Here is a 24,352-nt window from a genome sequence, read left to right as displayed (position 1 = left end):
GACGGAATTGCTTTAACATTAGGTCCCGGACCTGTTAGTACTATGTTAGCAAGTAGTACCTATTTATGTATGCATTGATAATAAAATAAGATAAAAGTGCGATTCGGTGCAACGCTATTATGCACGTCGCGTCCTGTAATAATGTAACTACGTCCAGTACGCGTGCGTTGAGTGTTCGGAATATTTAACGGACAAAGCATTTCGTCTAAATCTCCGATGGTTAATCTTTCGATGTTCTTTAAATAAACCCACCCAGCTCCGTAAATGTGTGGTATTAAATTCGATTATCTACACGTTTTCACGTTGTACAACAAAGTGTACGCGCGTATAGAAAATAGAAAATACAGCACGTGTACAGATCTCGCGCGCATATACTTGCGGCCTGTACTACGATAGTAGTGAAACTTGTATAATATAAATGCCGGATTAATATTATTATTTATAGTCGGTTATTAAAACCGCGCGATGTTTTAATGTGATATATGATTAATGAAGTTAGAATTTTCAAATAATTACGGGTTTAACGGTAGGTGAGAATATATATTACGTTCGAATACGCGCCGTACGGGCGATCACTATCGGCTAGTTTATTTTTAATTTGATATTCCTATCTATAATAAACGAAAAACAAAATCGTAGTATCGGTACTCATATGTATGTATTAAAATATAGACGCACGCGTTTAGATATTTAAACACCTCCCAACGTATTCGGATCGTATTATTTATAACTAGGGCTCGAAAGTTGTTGCACTAAAATGTATTTAAATTGATTACATATAATTGCAGTAAAAAAAAATACTCGGAATCGCGCTTAATTATTGCAATAACCTTTTTTTCGTTTATCAATACAACTATTTAAAAAATATTTTAACGTGTATTTTTAATTTTTAATCAAGACCGTCATACGACAAATGTGAGTTATTTTACAAATATTTCGAAATAGAAATTCTTCCAGGAGCCTACGAACGAAACGATCAACATTTAAAAACGTTTTATTTGAACGATTTTTATTTTATTTTTAATACGCGTTTGTGTATCTATCTTAAAAACGGTTGCACTGCACGGTACGTATTTCCTTTGAGTTGTCAAACTCGAAAGATTTCAGATCAAGTTGTGCAACTCGTTCAACGTTCTATCGAACAATATTTCCACCATCACAATCGACGTAGCCCATAAATTATTATTTATTATTACAATATTATTCCGACGGATACTGATATCTGACGCGGTCCACGTCGTTTTTTATTTCTTACGCGAAAAAAAAAAAAAAAATAATATATTAAATTAAATCACACGAACAATGTTTACTAGAGTATATTTTGATTCGTGCTCGTATGGAACGGATTTGTAACCTATTCAGCGAGTGAATCCGAACGGTGGAAAAAAAAGTTCTTCCCAGGCCTTAACGTGCGATCCTCCGTCGGTTTGTCGCGTTCTCGGCGCGTCCTTGTGCACCGCGGACAACGGGAAAAGCGACGCGAATCGCATTCGTTTTCTACGGAGAACTTTACACGCGCTTAGCCTACCGTGATCGTTACGTTACGATATCCAAACGTAGTATTGGCACACACGATCGCACAACTGCTGTACGTAAAACAGCGGTTCTCATACTGCGCTCCGCGGAACCCTAGGGCTCCGCGGAAGAAGTCTAGGGGCTCCGTGGGCGTATATTAACCATCTAAATTTAAATCATATTAAATTTCTTAGTTATTGAGGAAGAACACTGGTAACCTGAATCGCGCAACGAGTTATACGTTTTAGTGACACCGATTTTATTTACAACTACTAAGGCCTTCTACACACGGAGCTACTCATTTGAAACTAAATACTGACGCGAATCACTAACTAGTCCCCGTAGAGTCACTACCAATGTTATTCAATGGAACATAACAGACGGCGCTACTAGTTACTAACTAGTTACTAACGCGTTATTGATAAGTTCCGAGTGATTCAACTGTCGAGTCACTTTTGAGTTTTCTCACTTTAATATTTTGGTGCTCAACGAAACTTATTTTGTTTTACCAATTGCAAAAATTTGTTATTTATGCAAAAAGGAACGAACAAAAAATTAATTTAAAGTTGGTGGAAGAAGTAGAAAAATATCCGGTTCTATATAACTTCACGCTCTCGGGATATTCCAGAAAGGATGAAACAGAAGAAGCTTGGAGTGAAGTAGGAAGACATTCACGCACTCTCTCATATTTTTATCTCGCTTGTTTGTGGCAGGGGAAATCAGGTTCACCGAATATAAGTAAATTTCTTTTGACATCCGATAAAAACATAAAAATTTAGTATCGGAAAGGTTCAATTCTCTTGTAGCAATGAATAATCGGTAATGAAAATTTTTTCAAAGTTTGGATGAACCCAACACCTTCTATTTTTTTGATTTCTTCTGTAATAGTAGTATGCTGTTATTACTTCTTCATCACTAGAATCACTGTCAACATCCATGGTGTAGCAAAGAGATGACGAAAAACGTCCTTCATCCATAGTCACTCAGAACAAACTACAGGTTTCGATCGTGAGTAGGTATGTTATGAGTAGCCTCGTGTATGAGTCTGAGTCACCAATGCGTTAGTAACCGATTAGTAATTTCAATCATAAAACAGTTTAGTTTTTTTTTTTTTTTTAATAGCTCCGTGTGTAGAAGGCCTAAGACTTCCGAAAAAATTTGGCTATCACGACTCGATAGCTTGGCTGGTATTTTCGCAACATTAAATGAAGTAAATTTATTAGTACAACTTGAAACGACCAAAGCTTTCATGGCAAACGACAAAACCAGGACTTTAAAAAAAAAAAAATGAAATTTTAAACCGTGCGTTTTTCTCGGTACGAAATATTAATAGTTGTTGCCGTCTTGAACATAAATTCCTGATTTTCGGGGCTCCGTAATTTTTTTTTTTTTTTTTCGAAAACAAGAGCTCCGCGGACAAAAAAGTTTGAGAACCACCGACACAAGACGTTAACAGTGTACGAACGACGTGCGAATGCGTACGAGCGTACCACAGCGTTTATACATTTAAACGGACGATACGCAGTTTGTTTCGTTCCCGTTTCGAATCCGATATTCTAATTTCCATCTCCCGCACGAGTGTGAGGCTCGCGCCGTCCGCCCAGGTGACACTGACCTCTTGAGCGCGCGCTCTCGCGCACAAAACGGTGCACGGAGTGCGCTCTTCTCGTGCTTACCTATGCTTTACGCGCACGAGTACGAACACGACGAGCGTTTCTTATACGCGCACGGCCCGTGTTCCACACGCTCCGTTGGTGGCCGATGCCGGCCACTTCTCCGGCCGCGCGGTAGGCATTGCACGGGAACTAGATTGCCGACCTGAGATATGTGCAACGGACCACTGCGGTGTACATTTTAACGTTTTAAATGTATTGCTTCAAATTCTTCACTCGATGACATTGTAGTAGTTTGTACTGTATAAATCATTTATACTAAATAATTAGTATAATTATTAAATAATATAATAGTATTACGGCTGTTTGTTTAAATGTAACCAACCGATCGTGTGATAAGGCAACTGTAGCGATGGTGTAACACTGATAATAATAGTGCAGATAAGAGGCGCTGTCTCTAGACGCTCGTCGATATAACAACGTGTTGCGGTAAAAGCGCTCGCGGGTTACGGCGTACGAAAATCCGACGGAGGTACCGCGGACGTGTAACAACACCGCGTCGAGCTAGGTAAACAAGTACGCGGCCACGTAAACGGGTGCTTTTCAGAACCTTTTTCGAAACGATTTGGAGGGCTCGAAAACGCTCGGTAAAACGGTGTGCACGCCGTGGTAAATCTCGACCCTTGGCAGCTACAACGTGGTCTTGGGGATGGGGGGGGGAGGGGGAAATAGTTCCTACCGCTACCCTTAAATTGCACGTGCCTGCCTTACGTGTAAGTGCGCGAGCATATGATCCCGAACAGCCGATCTGGATTTCAACGTGTTCGTGTACACAAATCGAATACTTTTATCAAAGACGATATCGTTTTAATTACCGCCTGCGTGCGCGGTCGTTTTAACAAAACTTGTGAAATAATGGGCGGAGTTGACGTCCGAAGGACGGTGAGGCGGAGTTGCCGGTGCGGTGAATATTATTGCGTTACATCATCTTGGGGAACACGTATTGTTAGCTACAAGTGGTATTACTCTACTACTGTCGATTCGCACGGGGAGAGACCATGTCGTTAGAAATATGCAAACGATGTTGGCAAAATCGTCCGTTGAAGACGTATACCGCATGACTATTTCCAATTGCTCAGAATGATAATGTAATTTTTAATTTGATTCGGGCTGGAACAGCTTCTCTCGACGTAGTGTCATTTATTCTCTTTTTTTTTTGAACTTTCGTATAAACTTTATCGAGTAAAGTATTAACCATGGTCGGAGACATTATCATACAACTGGTAAATTCAGCCACATTAGCAACTGCAAGTTCACTAAATAGTAAACCGTGCGTTCGCTGTTTTCAAGCCATTCTAGTTCCTCTTTTATTGAATCTTTCAGTTCTTCACTAATTATTGATATGCAGCATTTTTATATCAGTTTTACTGATTTTGCTCTATCCATTTATTTATAATAAAAAAAAATGATTTTTTTTTCCTTATATTACTATAAAAATACTATCTAATCATGGGTCGAAACAAAATAAATTAAAAAAAAATTTAAAACAAATACATTAAAAATTAAAGAATAATAATACGTTGACTGTGGTGATACATTCCTACAAAGCTAATCACTGGAATGAACAATAATGGATTTCACTGTATTACGTTTAGACACACACTGGACGCAATTTAGTAATTGATTTAGCAACCTGGTGACTCGACCGAGTACTGAACCCGTGTGAACGTGGCTTATATTATTAGAAATATTCAAATGATGTCCGTTTAATAACGATAATAATAATAATAATTACATTCGATTCTTGTGTGCCCGTCGCCGTCTTGATTTTTGTTTTCCGTACGCGTATAAAGTGATTACGCGTAACGTATTATTAATGTCTATACTTCGGGAAATTCATATAAGCTAACGCTGATCTGTTTACGGTTTCGAAAAAATATAGACACGAACCAACAAGGAGTTAGTTTATTTAAAAAGCACAAAAAAAATATGCACAGAATTTTTTAACTATTTGTCTCCGAATATCAAATACTTTCGATATTAAGCGCTTACGAAACAGTTGCATTATTTCTGAAACATAACTCGTGAATTATTCAGCGACTTTATTTTCGTCTTTTCTTCACAACTTCGAAGACTAACCTAAATAAACGTATGTGTCGATGATAACTGAGAAAACCAAAATTTTTTGCGTCTAAATTACGTTACAGTTACCGTACCAATACAAATCACCGCATATGTGCTCACTTCCGACAGAAATTCGCGACATATCCGCAAGTCTCCGCGTAATATATCATTTCACTCGACCGATTATCAACTGCTCTAGCCTCTTTACTGGTGGTCATGCAGCGTCTTCCGCGGCGATACCCGCCGGCCGTTCGATCGTGTTTTGATCGCTTATGGCCAATACTTCGATAGTATTTATTTATTCGACGAAAAAAATGCCCCGTTAATCAAAATGAATGTTAAAAATCACGTACGTCACACGCACCAGGCACATTTTTGAATTTCACAGCAATTTCTTTTCTTTTTAACTGACGATTGGAGGTGTTACGAATGTCGCGTATACACAACCGTATATTACAGTGATTGTCGTATAAGACATACTCGCATATCTCGTTCGCGAACGCAAAACTTTCATCAGGACCACGATCGACACACACGCACACATGCACCTGCGCTTGGAAAACAATCGGTTCATAACCTGAATAAGGTCTAGACCGTACTGTATAGAGCTGCACTGTATGCACGCGGGGCTTATATAAACATACCTCACATGTCGTCGTTCTGTTGAACCTGTGACCCTGAATTTGAAGCGCACATACCCACCGCCAGGATCTTTATCTTTTCTCCTCCACCTCTCTTCTATTTTTTTTTTCTCATCTGGTATTTTTCCATATACGACGACGGGTATTAATATTGACCCACGGTGTCTTTTACACACGGCATACCATGTCGTCGTCGTCGTCGTCGTATACCTTGTACGCGTATTTTTATTATATTATTTATGACGGTGCGCCTATAATAATAATAATAATAATAATAATAATAATAATAATAAATAAAAATATTATTATGCACGCGGCGAACGCGACTTGTACCACGCGAAATGTATAAATCGGTCTCGTTTGCATTATTTTCGTCGATGTGATTGTGGTTGTCGTCGGTCGAGTCGACGAGTGAAAACCGTCGTCAACAAAAGTACAATACACTTAAGTGCTGTGCAAAACGACGAATGTTATAATACCAAAATAAACGGTCGGGTAGGGTAATGGGTTCGTTAAAACCACCGCGATCTCTTGTGCTGGAATTGCGACAAAAATGGGAATAAAATAACGTAAACGAAACAAAGGGAAACGTTCACTTCATTGTTCTCGTATTCTTAACCCTGTAGAGATCTCGGTGTACAGATGACCTATTCCGTGTATTATGAGACCTCCGTGCCGGAGAATATAAGTTTTATCTAGTCTGTAGCAGCAGCAGCAACGGCAACACCAGCAACAGCGCTCAAAGTATTGGCTAATGCTCTTCTTCTTATGCAAGGATACATAAACGTTGACCCATAAATAACAGGCAGACCTCTATTGTCAACGCTACCGTTTTTCTAGAAGGAGTTTACGTGAAGGAGAGAGAGAGCGAGAGAGAAAGATAGATGAAATAAGGTCTTTCGTATACGCACGCACACGTTTATATATTATTTATTATATTATATAGCACCATCACAATAGAACGTTTGTGTGCTCAATATTCGTATGTGCGTATGTATGTGTAATATAAAAATATATTATATCAAATAGTATATAAAAAAAAAAAAAAAAAAAAAACAACAACAATAATAATAATACCGTGGACGTCTTTACTTTGGCGAAGTCAAGAAATCAATTTATTCGCACTTGATTTCAATTTTCACCATCTGCGGAGGTTGGTTTTCTACGGGATAGGTGGCCGTGGTGAGGTATCCCGTGTGACCACGAGGAGACGTGGACGGGACGCAAGCCACGAATTTCTTATCTTCTCGTTCTGGTTCGATCGCGTTCTGTAAAAATGAATAAATTATCGCCAAATGTATTATTATTAGCATATCCGCACGTTTTAAAATAACTGCCGTTCGATCACATGTGCATACACAGTAAGTATACCTGAGCTGAAACATTTATAGTACATATTTATTAATCATATAGGGCTGATCATTATCAACCCCATAACATGATTTGAAACGGTACAGAGAAATAATGATATCAACTACCCCTTTATGCCTAAATTTTCTCCTCATTCCTCCCTCCAATCATACTGCTCTTCGATTTACGTCTGTACGGTTTGTTGGATATAAATACTATACATATATAGTCGTTATTTCGCCGAACAATAACTGCATCTAATAATATGTAACATGTTCGAGTTATAAAAATAGAATATTATAAATAATGTTATATTATCCGCACTGTATAATATAATTCATTATTATGTACTACTGCTGCAGATTCTGTACCACTGTATGCGTTTACGTGTAAACAGCAAACGGCTCGTAAAAAGAACCACCTATGGTTTGCGTTTTAACGTGTATGCCAGTTTAAGATTTCTTTTAATCAGATATATAAATTTACTTGAAGAACATATAAATAAATAATACCAGTGCGTTACGGAAAACTCGATGTAAGCGAACGCGTTTTATATTATTGCATAATATACACATATAAATATTATTAAGTCGTACTTTTTTTTCGTTTCAAGTAAAACATTCGAAGCGCATAAATATACAAATAAATGTATTAATCTGACAGATGAAATAGAAATAAAATATAAAAAACCATCTGCACGCACGATTCGTCGTCGTCCGCGTGCGGCTATAGTCAACAAGTGGCGCGCATAACTTCTTGTAGTATTGTGTTTTGTATAAACATTAAGTTATTATATTTTTACTAGTGTTGGATTCTGATCCCGAGAACAATAGTTAACTGCAGAAATCAACTTAACTCCTGAATAAATGTACTATGTCTAGGGCGATTTTCGCGAAGATAATGGCGTTCTTATACACATAATACACGGGTGGAAATACGACTTCACTCATCTTCTAATTTTCTACGTTCAATATTATTTTAAACGCGAACCAATATCAATGAGATAACGATGATGAGAAAATGATTATGAAATTATCTTGCATAAATTATGTTTAAAAAGTTATGGATAATTTTCTAACAATTTTATCGCCAGACACACATACACACACACACTCATATAAATACATATAATATTTATGTGTGTGTGTGTGTGTGTGTGAATATTTAACAAACCATAAAATCAAACCAATATTTATACAAAATACTTTAAACTCAATCACATAAATTTTACTCGTAGATTAATTACATGATATTAACCACTAGAACACGAACGTGACTCATTAGTCATTATTACACAGTAAAATATTATTATAATGGAACAATATTTTTGTTACTTTCGTAATGCTCTAACATTAACCGCACTAACCATGAGTAATTTTTTATTGGTATGAGAAAATTCGGTAAATATATTTCAGCCATTATATATATAATTATTCGTCTAAAATTCAAAGTGGTATGACGTTTGGTTTTTAGCGATACTGGCTTTTCGTTTCAAGTATAAAATACAGCACTTTGAGGACGTACGTAATTGTAATTAATTTAAATTTATCAAGGACATTTAACACTATGTAGTGTCTATAGAAAATACACACTCGACTCCGTGTACAAAATTCAAGAGCGCGCTTTACAAACACGTATTATATCTGATAAAAATATATACGGTATACGCGTCCTTGAGATACGAAATAACGTGGAAAGTCAAAATAAGTAGCTAAAAAAGGTATGCGATTTTCAATAGAAATCGGATGTGAAAAACCTTGGAAAAATAAGTACATAATAATATACGTTTAATACGTGTGTTGTGAATAATCTAATCGCATCACGTTTGTGAATCACCATAACGTAATCATACTTGTTGCTATGCCGTTCGACGCGCTCGGTATTACCATGTCTTGAGTCGGTATTGAACATTCCGATTGAAATCGAATTGAAAAATAATATTAACTCTTGTCACAGCATACACGTGATTGGTAACACGTGTACGGTACTTGACGAATTGTGTAAAGATGATATCGATCGTACGTACACGGTTTGACGTTGTATTCGACATGTACGTCATGACTCGCGAGTCATCATGACCAGTGGAGACTGATATTTCGTATACGCTCGACGTCATAAAAGTTCCAACACAGTAATTATCCGCATCTTAAACACGGCAGAATTTTTATAGATCATTTCGGAACTTGGTTCCCGTACCGTCTCGGATTCGAATACCGCGATTTGATTTCAAAACCTATTAACTTCAATGCAATTTTAATGCGTGTCACCGCACATCGAACCAACGAAACGAGAAACAAAAACCGTCATCGTTGGGATCCGGAATCGTAGAAATAATATTTTTCCCTCGTTATGTTTTAAGTGTAGATGTGTTAAACGAGGACTAACTCGCACAACGAACGCAATGCGCACGTAATACAAATGGTTCATTGCCATTTTATTATAACTATAGAAATCTGTCGAAATAGTTTAATAGATTTCATTTCGTTTTAAGACTATAAATTACAACGCTGAAACAAGGATAGTATACTGAACTGTAACGATCAATACGTATATATATATATATATATATATGTAGGTACTCTCTTAGTACAGTTATTTCGGAACTATACGAAATAAACGTCATACATGTACCGATTATTATTTCTTTTGTTTTCATGATTTAATCGTTAATTTAGAGGGTTTTCGTTCAAAACACACACGTTCACACTTTACCAGAAAACAATGTAAACATGTTATAAAAAAATAACTGTACAAGAACACTTAAATAATATATGTTAGGTAGGTAATTATAAAGTGTTCAACAGTAATACCGTTCACAGAAACATTGATTTTATAATGTCATCCGATTGAGCCGAACATTAATGGCGATTTTTAATGTATAATAACGGTACATTTTAGACTCATCACTAACTCTCAATGCCTATAATGTATTATATTGTTATCGCACAAATACTTTATATTATTGTATTAAGTGGTACCTGTAGCAGGTTCGATTATTACTCGACTGGATTTCGAACATATATTTTATCCACCGATGTTTATATACATAAAGGTACATGAACGGTTTATTTCTTCGATGATGACCTAGTGTTTTTTTTTTTTTTTTTAAATACATACGTTTACGGGTATATATTAACATTACGTTACGATCATGTATTTGTAGGTACTTATTTAAACGTCGTGTAATGCCGAATAAACTTTTTTAAGAAAAATAACAAAAAATAATCAAATACAACATTATTTCAAATTTGAATAACAAAATAAACAAGAAGTCACGCACGGCGACAGAAGTCTATACCTACTCAGTATGCTAACAGTATGCAAATAATCATTTACTATTTAGTAAATGTTACATATACGCTGTAGCGTATAAATATATAGTAAATATATTTACACGGCTGTACAATATTTAAATACATAATTACAGAGAGGGACGTAAGCCCTAATGTTACGTTATTATTACCATTGTACGTGCGTATGGATTCGACGAGCACGATACTGCGTGTAGCACATAGTGATGGGAAAAATCCGGATTTTTGAAGTTTGAAATCCGAAATCTGGATTTTACTGTAAACCCGGATTTCGGATTCGAAAACATTGAATCAGTATTCTTTCGAGAATTATTTATGGTAAACGAAAAAATGATTAAACGTTTTCAAATTGAAATGATATTTTGACCTAACCTAATCAAAAATCTCATGCACAATTGTTCGTGTGATATTAATCATATAAGTCGGATATCATAAAATACATATTAGTTCTGATTAGTTGTGTGTCCAAAAATAATGGTACGTAAGACTTGAAGCGTTTGCCAAAGCGTTTGTCTTGTCGGTGCATGGAAATGACGACAAAGAAGTGGTGTGCAACGAAAGCCGTACGATTGGAACACGAAAACTATCGATGACAAACCCGAACGCCGAACGGTTTCATTACCGTCACCAGTAGCGCACGACATCGGATAACGGAAAAAAAGCGCTGCGCGCGACGCGACGCGAAGATAGTGCGCCGAGAGTGACTTGAACGCGCGGCGTGTTGTTGGTGCGCGCGGACGAGCGGTCGCGGCAACGGACGGACTCTCGGTCGCGCGCGCGCGCTGTTTCCTACGCGCCCCCGCGTCGTCTCCGCGCGGCCACGAACGGCCGTTCCGAAAGAACAATTAGCCGTCGCGTACGCATTATGCGCGCGCCCGTACGACGGCCGTTCCGTACGCACAGGAATCTCAACGATTCCCCGTACGGGCTCGGAGAGAATATGAAAAAAAAAAAAAAAAAAAAAAAAAAAAAGTATAAGGTGGTCCCGATAAAAATTATAACGTTTGACGTGGACCAGTTCGGCTTTGCGCGCGCGCGCGTGCGTTTGTCGAAAACAAATTACCAGCGCGACCGGTCCGCAGCAACGCGTAATGCATGCGCGTACAGGCGGTCGTATCGCGCAGGTACCGGTTTCGTTTCTGTTAGCGTACGCGCGCGTACGCCCTCGCACCGCGAGCGCATGCGCACCACGCGGTAAGTTACCGTCCCGTGGTTCACTCGTTTCGCCGTCTCCCCGAACGCTCTGTATCATCCGCACTGCTACGTTTCCCGTGCGCGGCGTACGACGCGCTATCGTACACGGGCACGTGAACGTGCTAGTGGCGCCGTGCACGGAATCGTCGTACCTGCGGCCCCGTAGCGACGGGCGGCGGTCGGCTGGCCGAGGCGAACGTGGTCACCGTCCTGTTCAGCACTTGATACTCTTTTTCCAGGCATTCGACGGTCTTCAGGTGAACGAAACCGTGGTCCTGCAGCGCCTGGCACGTGCGAATCACTTGTTCTATGCACGGCGAAAACGTACAAATCCTTCCGCCTCCTGTACACACACACGGGCAACATTAGTAAAAAGCATCGGCGAATCCGTGGCACGCGAAAAATTTAAATATTTATCGAAGTGCATTTAGTTTCCAACGAATCGCTTTCATTGGCTGTTTCGTCGATTTGCCTGTAACTCGTTCACGCGCGGTCACTCATTCCGAAAATTAATTTTATCAAACATTTTTATACACATACACATAACATTTTTTATAATTTAATCTAAGGAAAATACGAGCAATCGCATCAGCACCAACGTTACGTTTTCCGAGACCTGTATCGTTATTATTATATTCAAGCGAAATTCCTGTGAGCTACCAACAACAATTCTTCGATTTCTCGGAAGCCTCTATGATTCTATCGTATTATTTAAATTTAATGAGAATACCTATTCTTTTTCTGCAACGACCGCAGACGATCAACCCGGTCGTTATTTTCTATGGTTTTTACCGACGGAGTTAATATATTTCAAATACAATCAATACTTTTACGAAGGTTTCGCATAATTATCTAGCACGTGCGCGTATATAGTAAATGTTTGCTAATGACAAACAAGTGACAGTTCTTAAAGCACGTATTTTAAATTGGATATTCTGAACGGGAAACCGCGGTATAGATTTAGTTTTAATAACGCAGTAATATGCATAATTAGCAAACGCGTGATGGTAAACCAATTATAACGCCATATCGACGTTGTACAGTACACGTATCGTTTTTATCGTATTTACGTTATTCGAGTACGTTTCATACAAACGACGGTCTGTCAGTACATCAGTATAATGTAACGTTACTTTTTAATATAAATGTTTTGAACGAGTAAACGTATATAATATACGATATAAACGTATACTGATTTATATTTTATTGAAAATCGAACAAATCTTGTTTGTATATTTATAGATAATGCATCACGATTGTAATAATAACCGTTTAACAAGAAGTAACGACGACAATAACAGTAAATATTATAATGTGTACGGTCAAACGTGGTGTTTGACATTGTACAATCATACATGTATATATTTAGACGGCCGGAGGCGAGGCGTGCGTACATATATATAACATAGATCGACGATACCTGCGCTCGTTGTTGGTCGCGCGAGAAGGAAACGGTGGAAAAGATGCGCGTGAGAAATACGGTTGTCTGAAAAAAGTATTTCAGACGAATAATAAGTACAGCGTAATGGAATAACGCGTACACTGCATATTGAACATGTATATGTATATGATGTTGCGAGAAGATTTTGATTACTGCGCGAGGCACGACCAGTATAGGTATACGTAACGCAACGTTTGAATCATTTGAAACCAGAAAACGTGCAATGCCCATCATGATCGAGCGATTTAAAAACGGAGATCCTCGAGAAAAATTTATATTTTATTATTATTATTTTTATTTTAGGGCACCGTCGGCAAATATGGAATTGCAAAATCGAAAATTACACTTGGCGCACGCATTCGCTCGGTTGTACATACACATAAAATGTGAACGACGGTATTGTGTACACGAGTGAATATCGTACTACGTATATACGGGATATAGTTTATACTATACACTCTCCAAAGTCGAGAGCTCGAACACAAGTGGAAAAAAAAAAACTAGAAAGCTTATGTATAATAAACAGTAGTCGCGTATAAATACAATACATAATAAACAGTATATAAGGATTGCGAATTGTGGGAGGATGGGTTTTTTTTTTTTATACATGAAATGGAAATGGAAATGGATTGCACCACCCCGTCAGTGAAAGTCATGATTTACGGAAATCTATTCGCGGTTGTTGCGATCAAGAAAGCGCACATTAAATCACCGCGGACGTAATATTATTCCATGTTCACTGCGTATACCTGTCTCCGGGAACGGTACGGGAAACGAACGCATAACTGACGATTCCGAATTAAAAAAATAATATTCAGATACGGCGAACGGCATGAAATATATAATATATGTCGTCCGCAACTCGTATTGCGGAATCGAAATCGTTATGAAAACACCCAGTGATTCGTGTTCCACGATCATTCGCAATCTTATGCGATTTTCCCCCCGCAAACCAAAAATATGTTGCTCAACATTTCAATAGAAAACTAATGATCTTTATTGTAAAAAGATTTTATTTTATTTGAAAAATTCACGTGTAAATACACATTCAAATACGTTTTGTATACATTTAATTGAGATTTAATTTTGAACAATCGAATGGAACGTTAACACCTCGCCCCAATGTGTAGTACGAGCTTTATCGTTTGATCTGAATACTAAATTTCTCGTACACCTACTACGGATCTCAATAACTATAATTATTATAGGTGTTACGAGAAGTTCTGTACTATTAATTGAAAATCGAAAATGAATAGCGTTAATAACGTTATCGTTCACTTCGCATGCACGCGATGATAAATAAATACGTTTGACCACGCTAGTATATACGTTATGGTATTATTTTTTACATTTCATTACTTACAATATTGGAAGAATTTGAAACTCGTTTTTGTTCCAACTTTTATACGTGCACGCGGTATGTTGTAATAACATGGGTACCTTGGACACTGTATAAATCGCGTATTCCAGTAAATCCTGTTTACGCGTTTAACGTGATATCTCTTTTATTTTCCATACAATGCGCGTAATAGTGTACATTTAATCCCGAGCAATGCATATGTATATATATATATATATATATACTTACATACAGCGCACATAGATGCACGCGAAATCATAAATTCTCATCGTGTTTTAATTTGTGGAAGATTGTTGACCGTGTATTTCGCACGAACGGATTTATTGCAACGAAAAAATATGCATAAACACCACGTATATCACAGTATAACAAATACATATTTTTCTCGCCTTTCCATCGATCATCAAAACAGAAGCCAAACACAACGTATTTCGTTGTACAAAACTAATACGGTGCGTATACCTACATTACTATAGTATAAGTTGACAGTAACAATAAAAAACGTGTACCGATGGAACTCAATTGATTAATTATAGGAGACGAATCCGGCACGGATCTGGCCATTTCGGTAAGACTGGGTCAACAGTTCAAACCTCGAGATAAATCTTTTCTAGCGGTGTATTTATACAATACAGATTATCAATGAGAGCAAAACGTCGATGGCTTTTCTCACGCATCCTCGAAATATGTTTATAGTTGCATAAATATAATTCGAAAAGCGTTTTATTATGATTGCATAAACATATCTTTACAAAATTACTTATCCTAAACGTGTACGGAATAACAATTTCGTACTTTAACAATGTATATAGATGGAATAATAAATAATTCAACAAAGTACATCTATCATATTAACAGACATCTTATAGGCGGTAGTAACACTTTTGCGCCTTAGTGATCTAAAACAAAACAGGTTACCAGCTTCCCCGTGTTCTGCCATCTTCTTCTTGAGTCCATCTTCCAAGAGCGGAAGTCTGGTGACCCATCAGTTAACGTTGGCAACAATCTCTTTCCAAAACTCACGGTTTTCTGCCGATCGTATGGCCTCTACCAGGGGATAGCTAGTGATGGTTTTGATCTGGTCTATCCAACGCATTGGTGTTCTTCCACGGCTTCTTTTCCTTTCTGTTTTTTCTTCGATCATCAGTTTCTCCAGGCTCGATCCATACCTTCTTATGATGTGGCCAAAGAACCTTAGGATCCTCTGCTTACACACAAATTACAGTCTTGTTTCCACATTTAGCATGGCCAGAATTAAGAAGTTGGTCCTCCTTTCCAGCCAAGAAAGGAAATTTGTCACAGAATACGCCTACCCTAAAATGTGTTATCGAACGCCGGTCGCTCTTCGTCTCCGAGGTGGTATGATTTACACACCGGCGGAGTACGATTGCAAGCGTTTAACCTTTTTGGGTATACGATTGCGCGTGGAGACGGAATAACAATAAACATGGCTTTGGTCCTTCGAAAGCGTACGTAATTGTCAAATGTATATTACAAATATTATAAATGTACTATGATTATTATTTTTAATGTAATGCATTTCTAATAGTTTATTTACTGTAATTTAATTATGATAACTATTCGAATTGAATATCATGTGAATTTTTAACTATACATTTTTAAAAGAACTTGACGAAAAGTGACGAATTTCATTTATACGTGAAACATGTGATTTACTTACGCAGCGAAGTTGTAGGTTCACATAAAAAACATAATCGCATCCGCAACAGTATCAAGGTTTGTACAAAAACTACATTAGGTTTTGACTATAATTCCCTTTGGAGCGAAGCCCCTATCTCTACAAAAAATGTCACGTGATGGCACTCAAGTTTGCGAATTAAGCCAGAAAGCATAGCGAGAGAAGTCCTAACATTTTAAGTTTCGTTTTCCAAAAAAAAAAAAAAAAAAAATCAAAAAAACAATCGATAAATATATTACTACTTTGTGTGACAGCAAAGGATTTAGTTAAAAAATGAAAGCTGAAGGAGTCGATAAGTCACCATAAAACTATATGATCTAAATTATAACCAATTACTGTGATACGAAGTAGATAGTTGTTTGGTATAGGCAATAATCGTCACAATCCGTGTTCGTTTCGTCTACGTTTGCTAAGGATTATAGGAACGTTATGGCTAACGTTATAGGAACTGAACATGTATAAATACAAACCGATGTACATCAGTTCTCAAAGTGTGCAGGTACACAATTTCAAAAAGGACTGTTCGCTGTGTACGACGCTAAAATTTTCTATGCTAGCAATTGGAACTTCGAAGAACTTTTTAGTGTACTTACTACACGCAGCACTAAGAAAGGATAACAGTTGTGTTAAGTGGTCGGTGTAGAAAAATGATATTGCGCAACTCGTTCTTGCAGCCATTTCACCGCAACAATGGATAATTGAATTACGTGATAATATTCCAAATACGAAACGAATACCTAACAGTTGGTGTTTATTGTTCGTGCGTAACATTTATTATAATAATATTGTTCCCGGAGGAAAAAGTCACGGGGTAGTGTTTCCTAACTTCACCCCGATATTTCCGTTGACGAATCGCCCGATTCGACAGCATTGGAAACATTACACATACATTACGTGTATGTAATCAAACGAGTGCCAGGGGCGTCTCCAGGGGGGGCCCTAGGGACCGTGGCTCCCCTCCCCAATCCCGTAACGCATTTATAAAAAAATGTATAATGTTAACAAAAAATGCATAATATTATTATAATATCGACTATTATACAACACGCACAAACATGTAGATAGAGCTATAGAGGTACTCGTATGACGGTTGAGTTTCTCCATACTTCGGAGACTAAAAACCTAGTTTCGTTCAAGGATGACTGAAGATAGACTATGAGCATTACGTGTAATTAATGTATATCATAAAATAGATATTCTAGATCAAATAGATCATATTATTGATATTTTTGCCAATTTTAAAAATAGACGACTTGAATTTGTGTTGTAAAAATTGTTGTTTTCTTTTTGTTAGAAGGTTTTGTAAAATTATAACTTGACCCCCTCCCCTTAACCAAGGCTTTGGAGCCGCCCCTGGTGAGTGCAGGCCGACAGGACGCCGTCGCATTAATTTCCGAACACGTCAAACGCGCGACACTGAACATTACCATGTATTACGTACGACGAAAACAACAAACGGCGAGCGCGCTCATGACGGTGACGGTGTACATTATCTGCAGCGGGCACGCGGTTCGTTAAGTGAAACGAGTTTTTCGTTTCCTCCGTTTGATTTATAATCGTAGCTATCATTGTTTTTTAATCATCCGAGGGTCGAGATGGTCCACCACCACAGGATGGACCATGACGTCATATTCTACGCACAGATAGATACGTATTATTATTATTCGTGGGAACAAACGATACGAGACGGACGTTCTTAGGGACGGAGGAATACGATTATAAAACGTCTCTAACTACGAATTCGTTCGACAGTTACCTGTATCGGTTTAACTATGCGTTCTGTTGTTCAAGGCCAGATTAAGGAGGGGGGGTCTAGCCGGGGCCCTATCGAGTACCCAAGTGAAAGGGGCCCGAAAAATGTTAAGCCGATACACATTTTTTATCACACTAAAATCAGTAGTTTTATAGACATAAATTTTATACACCTATTAATTTTATAATTTTATAATGCAATTGACAATTTGCGAAATAATAAAAAAAATTTATCGTTTTTCGAGCATAACGAGCGGCTTTGTAAAGCATGTTTTGCCAAAAGGGCCCGTATAAAATTTCAGCCCCGGGGCCCAATAGGTGATTAATCCGGCCTTGCTGTGGTTAATGCTGCGTTTTAGACCCCGGGACACGTTGCGACGTTCGATCCACGAAAAAAATCATCCCGTCAAATCGCGTCGATTCCAGCGATACATTACGCCAAGCTTGTGTTTTCGTCATGAAATCGCTTCTTCACCGGCTGTTGCATTATGAAACTATTATAATAGTGTGCTTTTTATAGACGTTTATTTTAATATATGTGCTATGTCCGTCAGTGGCGGCTTGAAATTTTTTTTTTGTTTAGATCACATGTAAAATGTTTACACCGCTCACCCAAAAATTTTTCTCGTTCAAAATCAATATTATAGTATTTACTGTTCAGTGATTTGGTTGATTAGATAATTATGTGAGTTTATTACCTTTTCCAACCACCGGGACCCCTACCCCCCCATTATTTTTGTGAATCACGTGCTTCAAATACACCCCCTTCATGCCGCCACTGATGCTATGGTATGCGTATACGACATTGTACAGTTTTCGAATTGCTGAGTTAGCAGATTATATGTTTTATGTACAATTTTTTTCGGATCATCGAGAAATGTACTCTTTTTACACAGTATGTAATCAAACAACTACGGACCGTTTGTTCGCGAGTAAATTACAAAAATCCAATACGTTTGGTGGGACGACAATATTCTCGTATGCACCGGGGCAGGTTCAATGGTATGCGAGTGCAGAAATGCATTGTTTATACACATATTATTATATAGTAATACACGAGCATTGCACGTCGATGCAACTCGAGAACTCGAAGAAGATTATCTGTCCACCGCGAGCACCTATACGTTGTATACATTATATATATACATACATATTGTATATATATATACGACGCCTTTAAAAAGAAAAAAAGTAGTTGTCGTCGATTTTTTCCTCCTGTTTTCCCTATCTTTTTTTATAAACGCGCGCGCGCGAGCGCACTCACATATGTTATAATAACAAGTAGCATTACAAGAAAAAATACTTCCAGTAGCAACAGCGAAAACGCAACGACTACGAGCGTGTGTGAGAGAGAGAAAAAGTGTAATGGCAAAAAATACACTGTTTAGCATTATACGTACATACACACACACATACACTCGTCGGATAACCCTATCTGTACGGAACATCGGCAAACGTCCCCGCATAAATAAGACTTAATTAACCCGAGGGCCGGCTCTGGGTCTGCGTTTTTTTATTTATTTATTTATTTATTTTTTTTTTTTTAATATACTACGACGGCGGCAGATATCGAATTTAAATAATACCCGGTTTTATTCGCACTGATAAAATGATATACGCGCGCACGTTGTCCCTCGCTAATGAGAACTTATCGAGCATCTCTTTCTCTCTCTCTATCTCTCTCTCTCTCTCTCACTCTCAGTCTTCTTTTTTTCACCTCCTACAACCACGTCCACCAGTACCTGACCGCAACTAGTACCGGAAACCCCGTACACACACGGACGATTTATAATATGTATTACAATAATATCGAAAACAACAACAACAACGGTGGTACTATATACTATTTTATATACGGATACGCGTTTTCCCCTCGGCCCGAGCACGTGTGTGCAACAACAATACGAATATAAGCGATACGTGCAGGGGTGACTCCAGGGTGGGGCCTAGGGGTCGCGGCCCTCCTCTCCAAGCCCGTACCGTATTTATTATAAAATGTATATTTTTAACAAAAAACGCATATTATAATATGGACTGTCATACGACACGCACAAGTATGTAGATAGAGCCATGGAGGTATGACGGTTGAAAGGAGTTTCCCTACACTTCGGAGACTAAAAAACCTGGCTTCGTTCAAGGATGACTGAAGATAGATTATCAACATTATGACTAATTAATGTATATCATTAAGTAGTTATTCTAAATCAAACAGATCATATTATTGATATTTTCGCCAATTTTAAAAATAGACGACTTGAATTTGTGTAGTAAAAACTGTTGTTTTTTTTTGTTATAAGATTTTGTAAAATTATAACTCGGCCCCCTCCCCTGACCAAGGCTCTGGAGCCGCACCTGGATACGTGCGTGGCGTTGCAGCCACCGTACGTACGCAATTATGAGGTGTGCATTGTTGTCGTCAAACGCGCGAGCGGATCGCGACCGAACACGGGTAAAACGTTGCTCTGCGGTCGCGGGAGAAGAATTAAACGACGATCCGGTCGAGTGAGATTTTATGTATGCAAAAATATGCGACGAGGAAAAAAAAAATCGAAAAAAAAGAAAAAAAAAATTCGCGATCTGTGCACACGTTAAAGTTATGCGCCACGTCGATTTTTCACGATTATCATCTACGTCGGTGACGCGCGCACCACTTGCGCCCCACACGTTTACGCGTGCAACAACGCGTAAGTTCACGGCCAAGACGACGAGCTGGCAAAAGAGGCTTGCAGCGGCTGACGAGAACACACATACGCGTGCACCACTTATAGGGTCCGCTGCACTTGCAGGGATCGGTTTGACGAGTGCAGTGACACGTACGCGCCGGGTCCGTATTTCATATGTACGCGTTAACACTATATAATACACAGGGTGGGGCCTATGGGGGATGAAGCCCTCCCTTAGAAATTAGGTAGAACCATACCGGACACGGGTTAATTGACCAACGGCAACATTTAAACAATTAGACGTAAGAAAGACTTCATACAAATCAACATACGCAACGAACCATGGCGTTAACTCGCTCTACTAGCAACCCCTTTTTTTAATTTCTAGACCGACGCCTGATAATACACCCACGCAGCGTGTTATACAGTGAAAAATCTTTACAACTAAAAACTCTATATAACACAAACATTACATAATAATGGGTTGGTTTGCTTTATAACACATTATTCAATTCACTCTCGATAACGAAATAATGTTTTGTGTTTCATAATATAATTTTTCGTGCTATCGTAAATTATGAAAGTAATCGGCAATAATGCCGAAATTTCAAAGAACGATTATATATTCTTTTATTATCTACTTTTAGTATTGTAATAATATCGTTATTATCGATATTGAATATGTTAATTTTATTACCGACGTAATGTCTAACATTAAACGCATGATCACAGTAATGCGCTAACATTCGTTATGGCAAGTAAAAGAAATACACTGTGTGTTGATCGAAATTTCGCTATAATACGTGCAATTGAAAAAGTTGAAAAAAAAAAGTGATGTCGGGAAATGTTTTGGATTCATCCCATCTACTGTCGTTACTACATAGAGGAATAAGGATAAAATATTGCAGGCTGAAACGTAAGGGAGTTCAGGTAAAAGAATAAGAAAACCGAAATTTAAAGACTTGGACCTATGTTGACGTTGTTCCATAAATAACGTTGTAACAATGTACCTATTTCTGGGCCTGTTTTGAAAACTAAAGCTAAACGTTTTGATCCAACCACTTGGTGTTATAGATTTCAAGGCCTTGGAAGGATGGCTAGGAAAATTTAAACAACGTCAATATTACGTATGGAAAAGTAAGTGGAGAAGCACTAAATGTTAACTTGAATGTAACTAACAGTTGGCTAATTAATGCGTGACCAAAATTGAATGAAAAGTACACGCCGGATGATATTCTAAATGCTGATGAGACAGGTCTCTTTAGATTCGTTATAAAGAGTTTCACTATATTATTTTATAATCTATTCGCGAAACAAGTAAACCGTTTCAGTGCTCATCGTCGTTCCTCGCGTGTTCGTTTGTGACGATTCCGTTCTAATTACCAACTCACCACTATTCCCTCCCCAAGCCATCAAACTCTTTCGCGTACGTGTTTCGCAGTAAATCGAAATCGTTTTGATACGATGTAGATACACGTAGAACACAACATTATACTAAATATCGAACGCGCGTTGAAGTACAAACGTAAACTTTTACAGAAGTTTAACTATACGTTCGTGTTATTCACACGGGCATTCATAAATAATTTGCTAGACAAATACCAAAACGTTACTTCTGATTTTGAGTACGAATAACATAATAACGGACACTTGAATCATGACCTGAAAACCATACAAGGAATGAAAATCATAATTTTCAACCGGTCGATTTTATTTATGTGATAAATTCCATTTTCAGTATATGTCAAGTCAACTGGCATGTTGGCGTGACTTGAGGACAGTTTTACTGATTGATATGGATAATATATATGACTCAGAGTATTAATGAACGTTAATAAACTACATCATTGTAAGAAATTAATTTCGTTCTATATTACAATTTAAGTCGAAGTCAAATACAAAAGCAACATAATTTTCATTAACGCGTATTTTTTACTTGTTTCATACTAAATCAAAAATTACCGTTGGAAATAAAATAATAACTTAGAATTATTATTAACGAATATCGTGACCAGTAATACAGTTTTAATATACGTTACAGATAAAATAGCTACAAGATCCATTAATAAAAGTACTGTTATTTTTCCTTAAAAAAAGGAATAGTCGTACATTAATTTAGAAATATGTATGACAACTGTAGTTTATATAAACAACACATTTCATGTTCAAACAGTAAAACACTAAAAGCATTGATATCAAAAACTACAAGCATCATATGTGAATGACTTCATCTTTTCTGCGCTAAACAATTACGTAAAGATTATTTCAATCATATTGAAAAATTGATTTCAACTCTTTACTAACGGTTAGGTCCTCACACACTGCCGCGGTGGCAATGACGGTGGCGGTAGCGATAAAATTGTGCCTACGTATTGTAATGGGAACCTACACACCGCACAGCGGTATTTTCTATTGACATTCTTAATTTTTCCCCAAAATCAATGTTAGTACTTCAAATAAACTTGTATTAACCATCATTGTATGATTATTATATTATTAATTATTATTTGAAATTATTTAATATTATACTATAAGATTATGAAAATATGTATAATTATACGAAATTAAAAATTATTATTTTTATTAACTATCAACTAATTTATTTTTGTATGCATGTAAATGAATACCATGTATTTAAAATTAAGGTACTGTAGGCGTATAAAATATTATTTTTAAAATACAATGAAATATTTAAAATATTGGTATTTATTATAGCACTTCTCATTTTTTGAAAAAGCGCATCAAGTATATCTAGATCCAATTTGTGTTCGAATGAAATCGAATTTAGCAATATTTATTTTAAGTCTAAATGATTTGAACAAAACGTTTGTGTTATGTTTAGTCATAACTGATTTGAGATTAGTGTTATGATCAACGTGTACAGTGTATAAAAGTATAATATATTATTTAACTTAATTGAAAATAATTCATATAACGATAATCAATTTGTCAAATAATATATAAATATATTATGTTTACATTGGATAAAATCGCCACCGCCACAGTTTGTAAAATATACTAGTTTAATAATTTGTTATACATTTAATAGCGTTTAAATAATTTAAAAAAATTTGCACTCGAAATAGGAAATTGTTAAAAAGAGTCTAAAAGTAAATCATAAATCGGTAAGGCATACAGATCCATTCACCCTCACGGAATCAGAGTATACAAGTTATTTAAAATACTTATTATTATATTGCTCATAAACAATCAAAACAAGATTTGCAGTAATACAATTGTCATTCATGTACGTCTGTCTAACAAATCAAATTACAATTCGAGGTTGATAACGTAGATTAACTGCAGTGAAAATGTACAGATTGTAAATCATTTATGGGCGCGCGTGAGACGGATTCGGAACAAACGCAATATTTGCGTCCTTTTCAATTGTGCAACGAATATCAATGACTGCAACGTAAGGCGATATTATAGCCACGACAAGTAAAAGGATACGATTGGCGTAATACGTGTGACAAACGTATATTATAGCGTTTGTTTTGTACACACAGTGAATTCGAATAAAAATAAAATATAACGCTCGTCTGTAATGTGTAATATTCTCATTGGAAATTTTTTTTTTTTAAATATTTAATATCGCATGAAATGCAATGCGGAGCCAGAATTCTCTGCTAAGAATGGTACTGGAACAGAATCCAGTAGGAAAAAGACCCTTAGGAAGACCAAAATTG

General features: G+C 37.1%; 1 protein-coding gene across 1 annotated transcript in view; it reads right to left on the bottom strand.

The window, feature by feature from the left end:
- Positions 1 to 6,807: 6,807 nt before the first annotated feature.
- LOC112687400 (tRNA (adenine(58)-N(1))-methyltransferase catalytic subunit TRMT61A) overlaps positions 6,808 to 24,352 on the bottom strand; it is a 32,217-nt gene continuing 14,672 nt past the window's right edge. The window contains exons 5-6 of the mRNA XM_025560086.1: positions 11,901 to 12,091; positions 6,808 to 7,161 (exon numbers count right to left, since the gene is read on the bottom strand). Of these exons, the coding sequence (XP_025415871.1) occupies positions 7,009 to 7,161; positions 11,901 to 12,091 (344 nt within the window). The 3' untranslated portion in view covers positions 6,808 to 7,008. The remainder of the gene's footprint in view (positions 7,162 to 11,900; positions 12,092 to 24,352) is intronic.

This window comes from Sipha flava, unplaced genomic scaffold (assembly GCF_003268045.1).
Source record: "Sipha flava isolate LNK unplaced genomic scaffold, YSA_version1 34_pilon_pilon, whole genome shotgun sequence".
Taxonomy (NCBI): Eukaryota; Metazoa; Arthropoda; class Insecta; order Hemiptera; family Aphididae; genus Sipha; species Sipha flava.
This window is presented reverse-complemented; position numbering and strand designations above follow the sequence as displayed.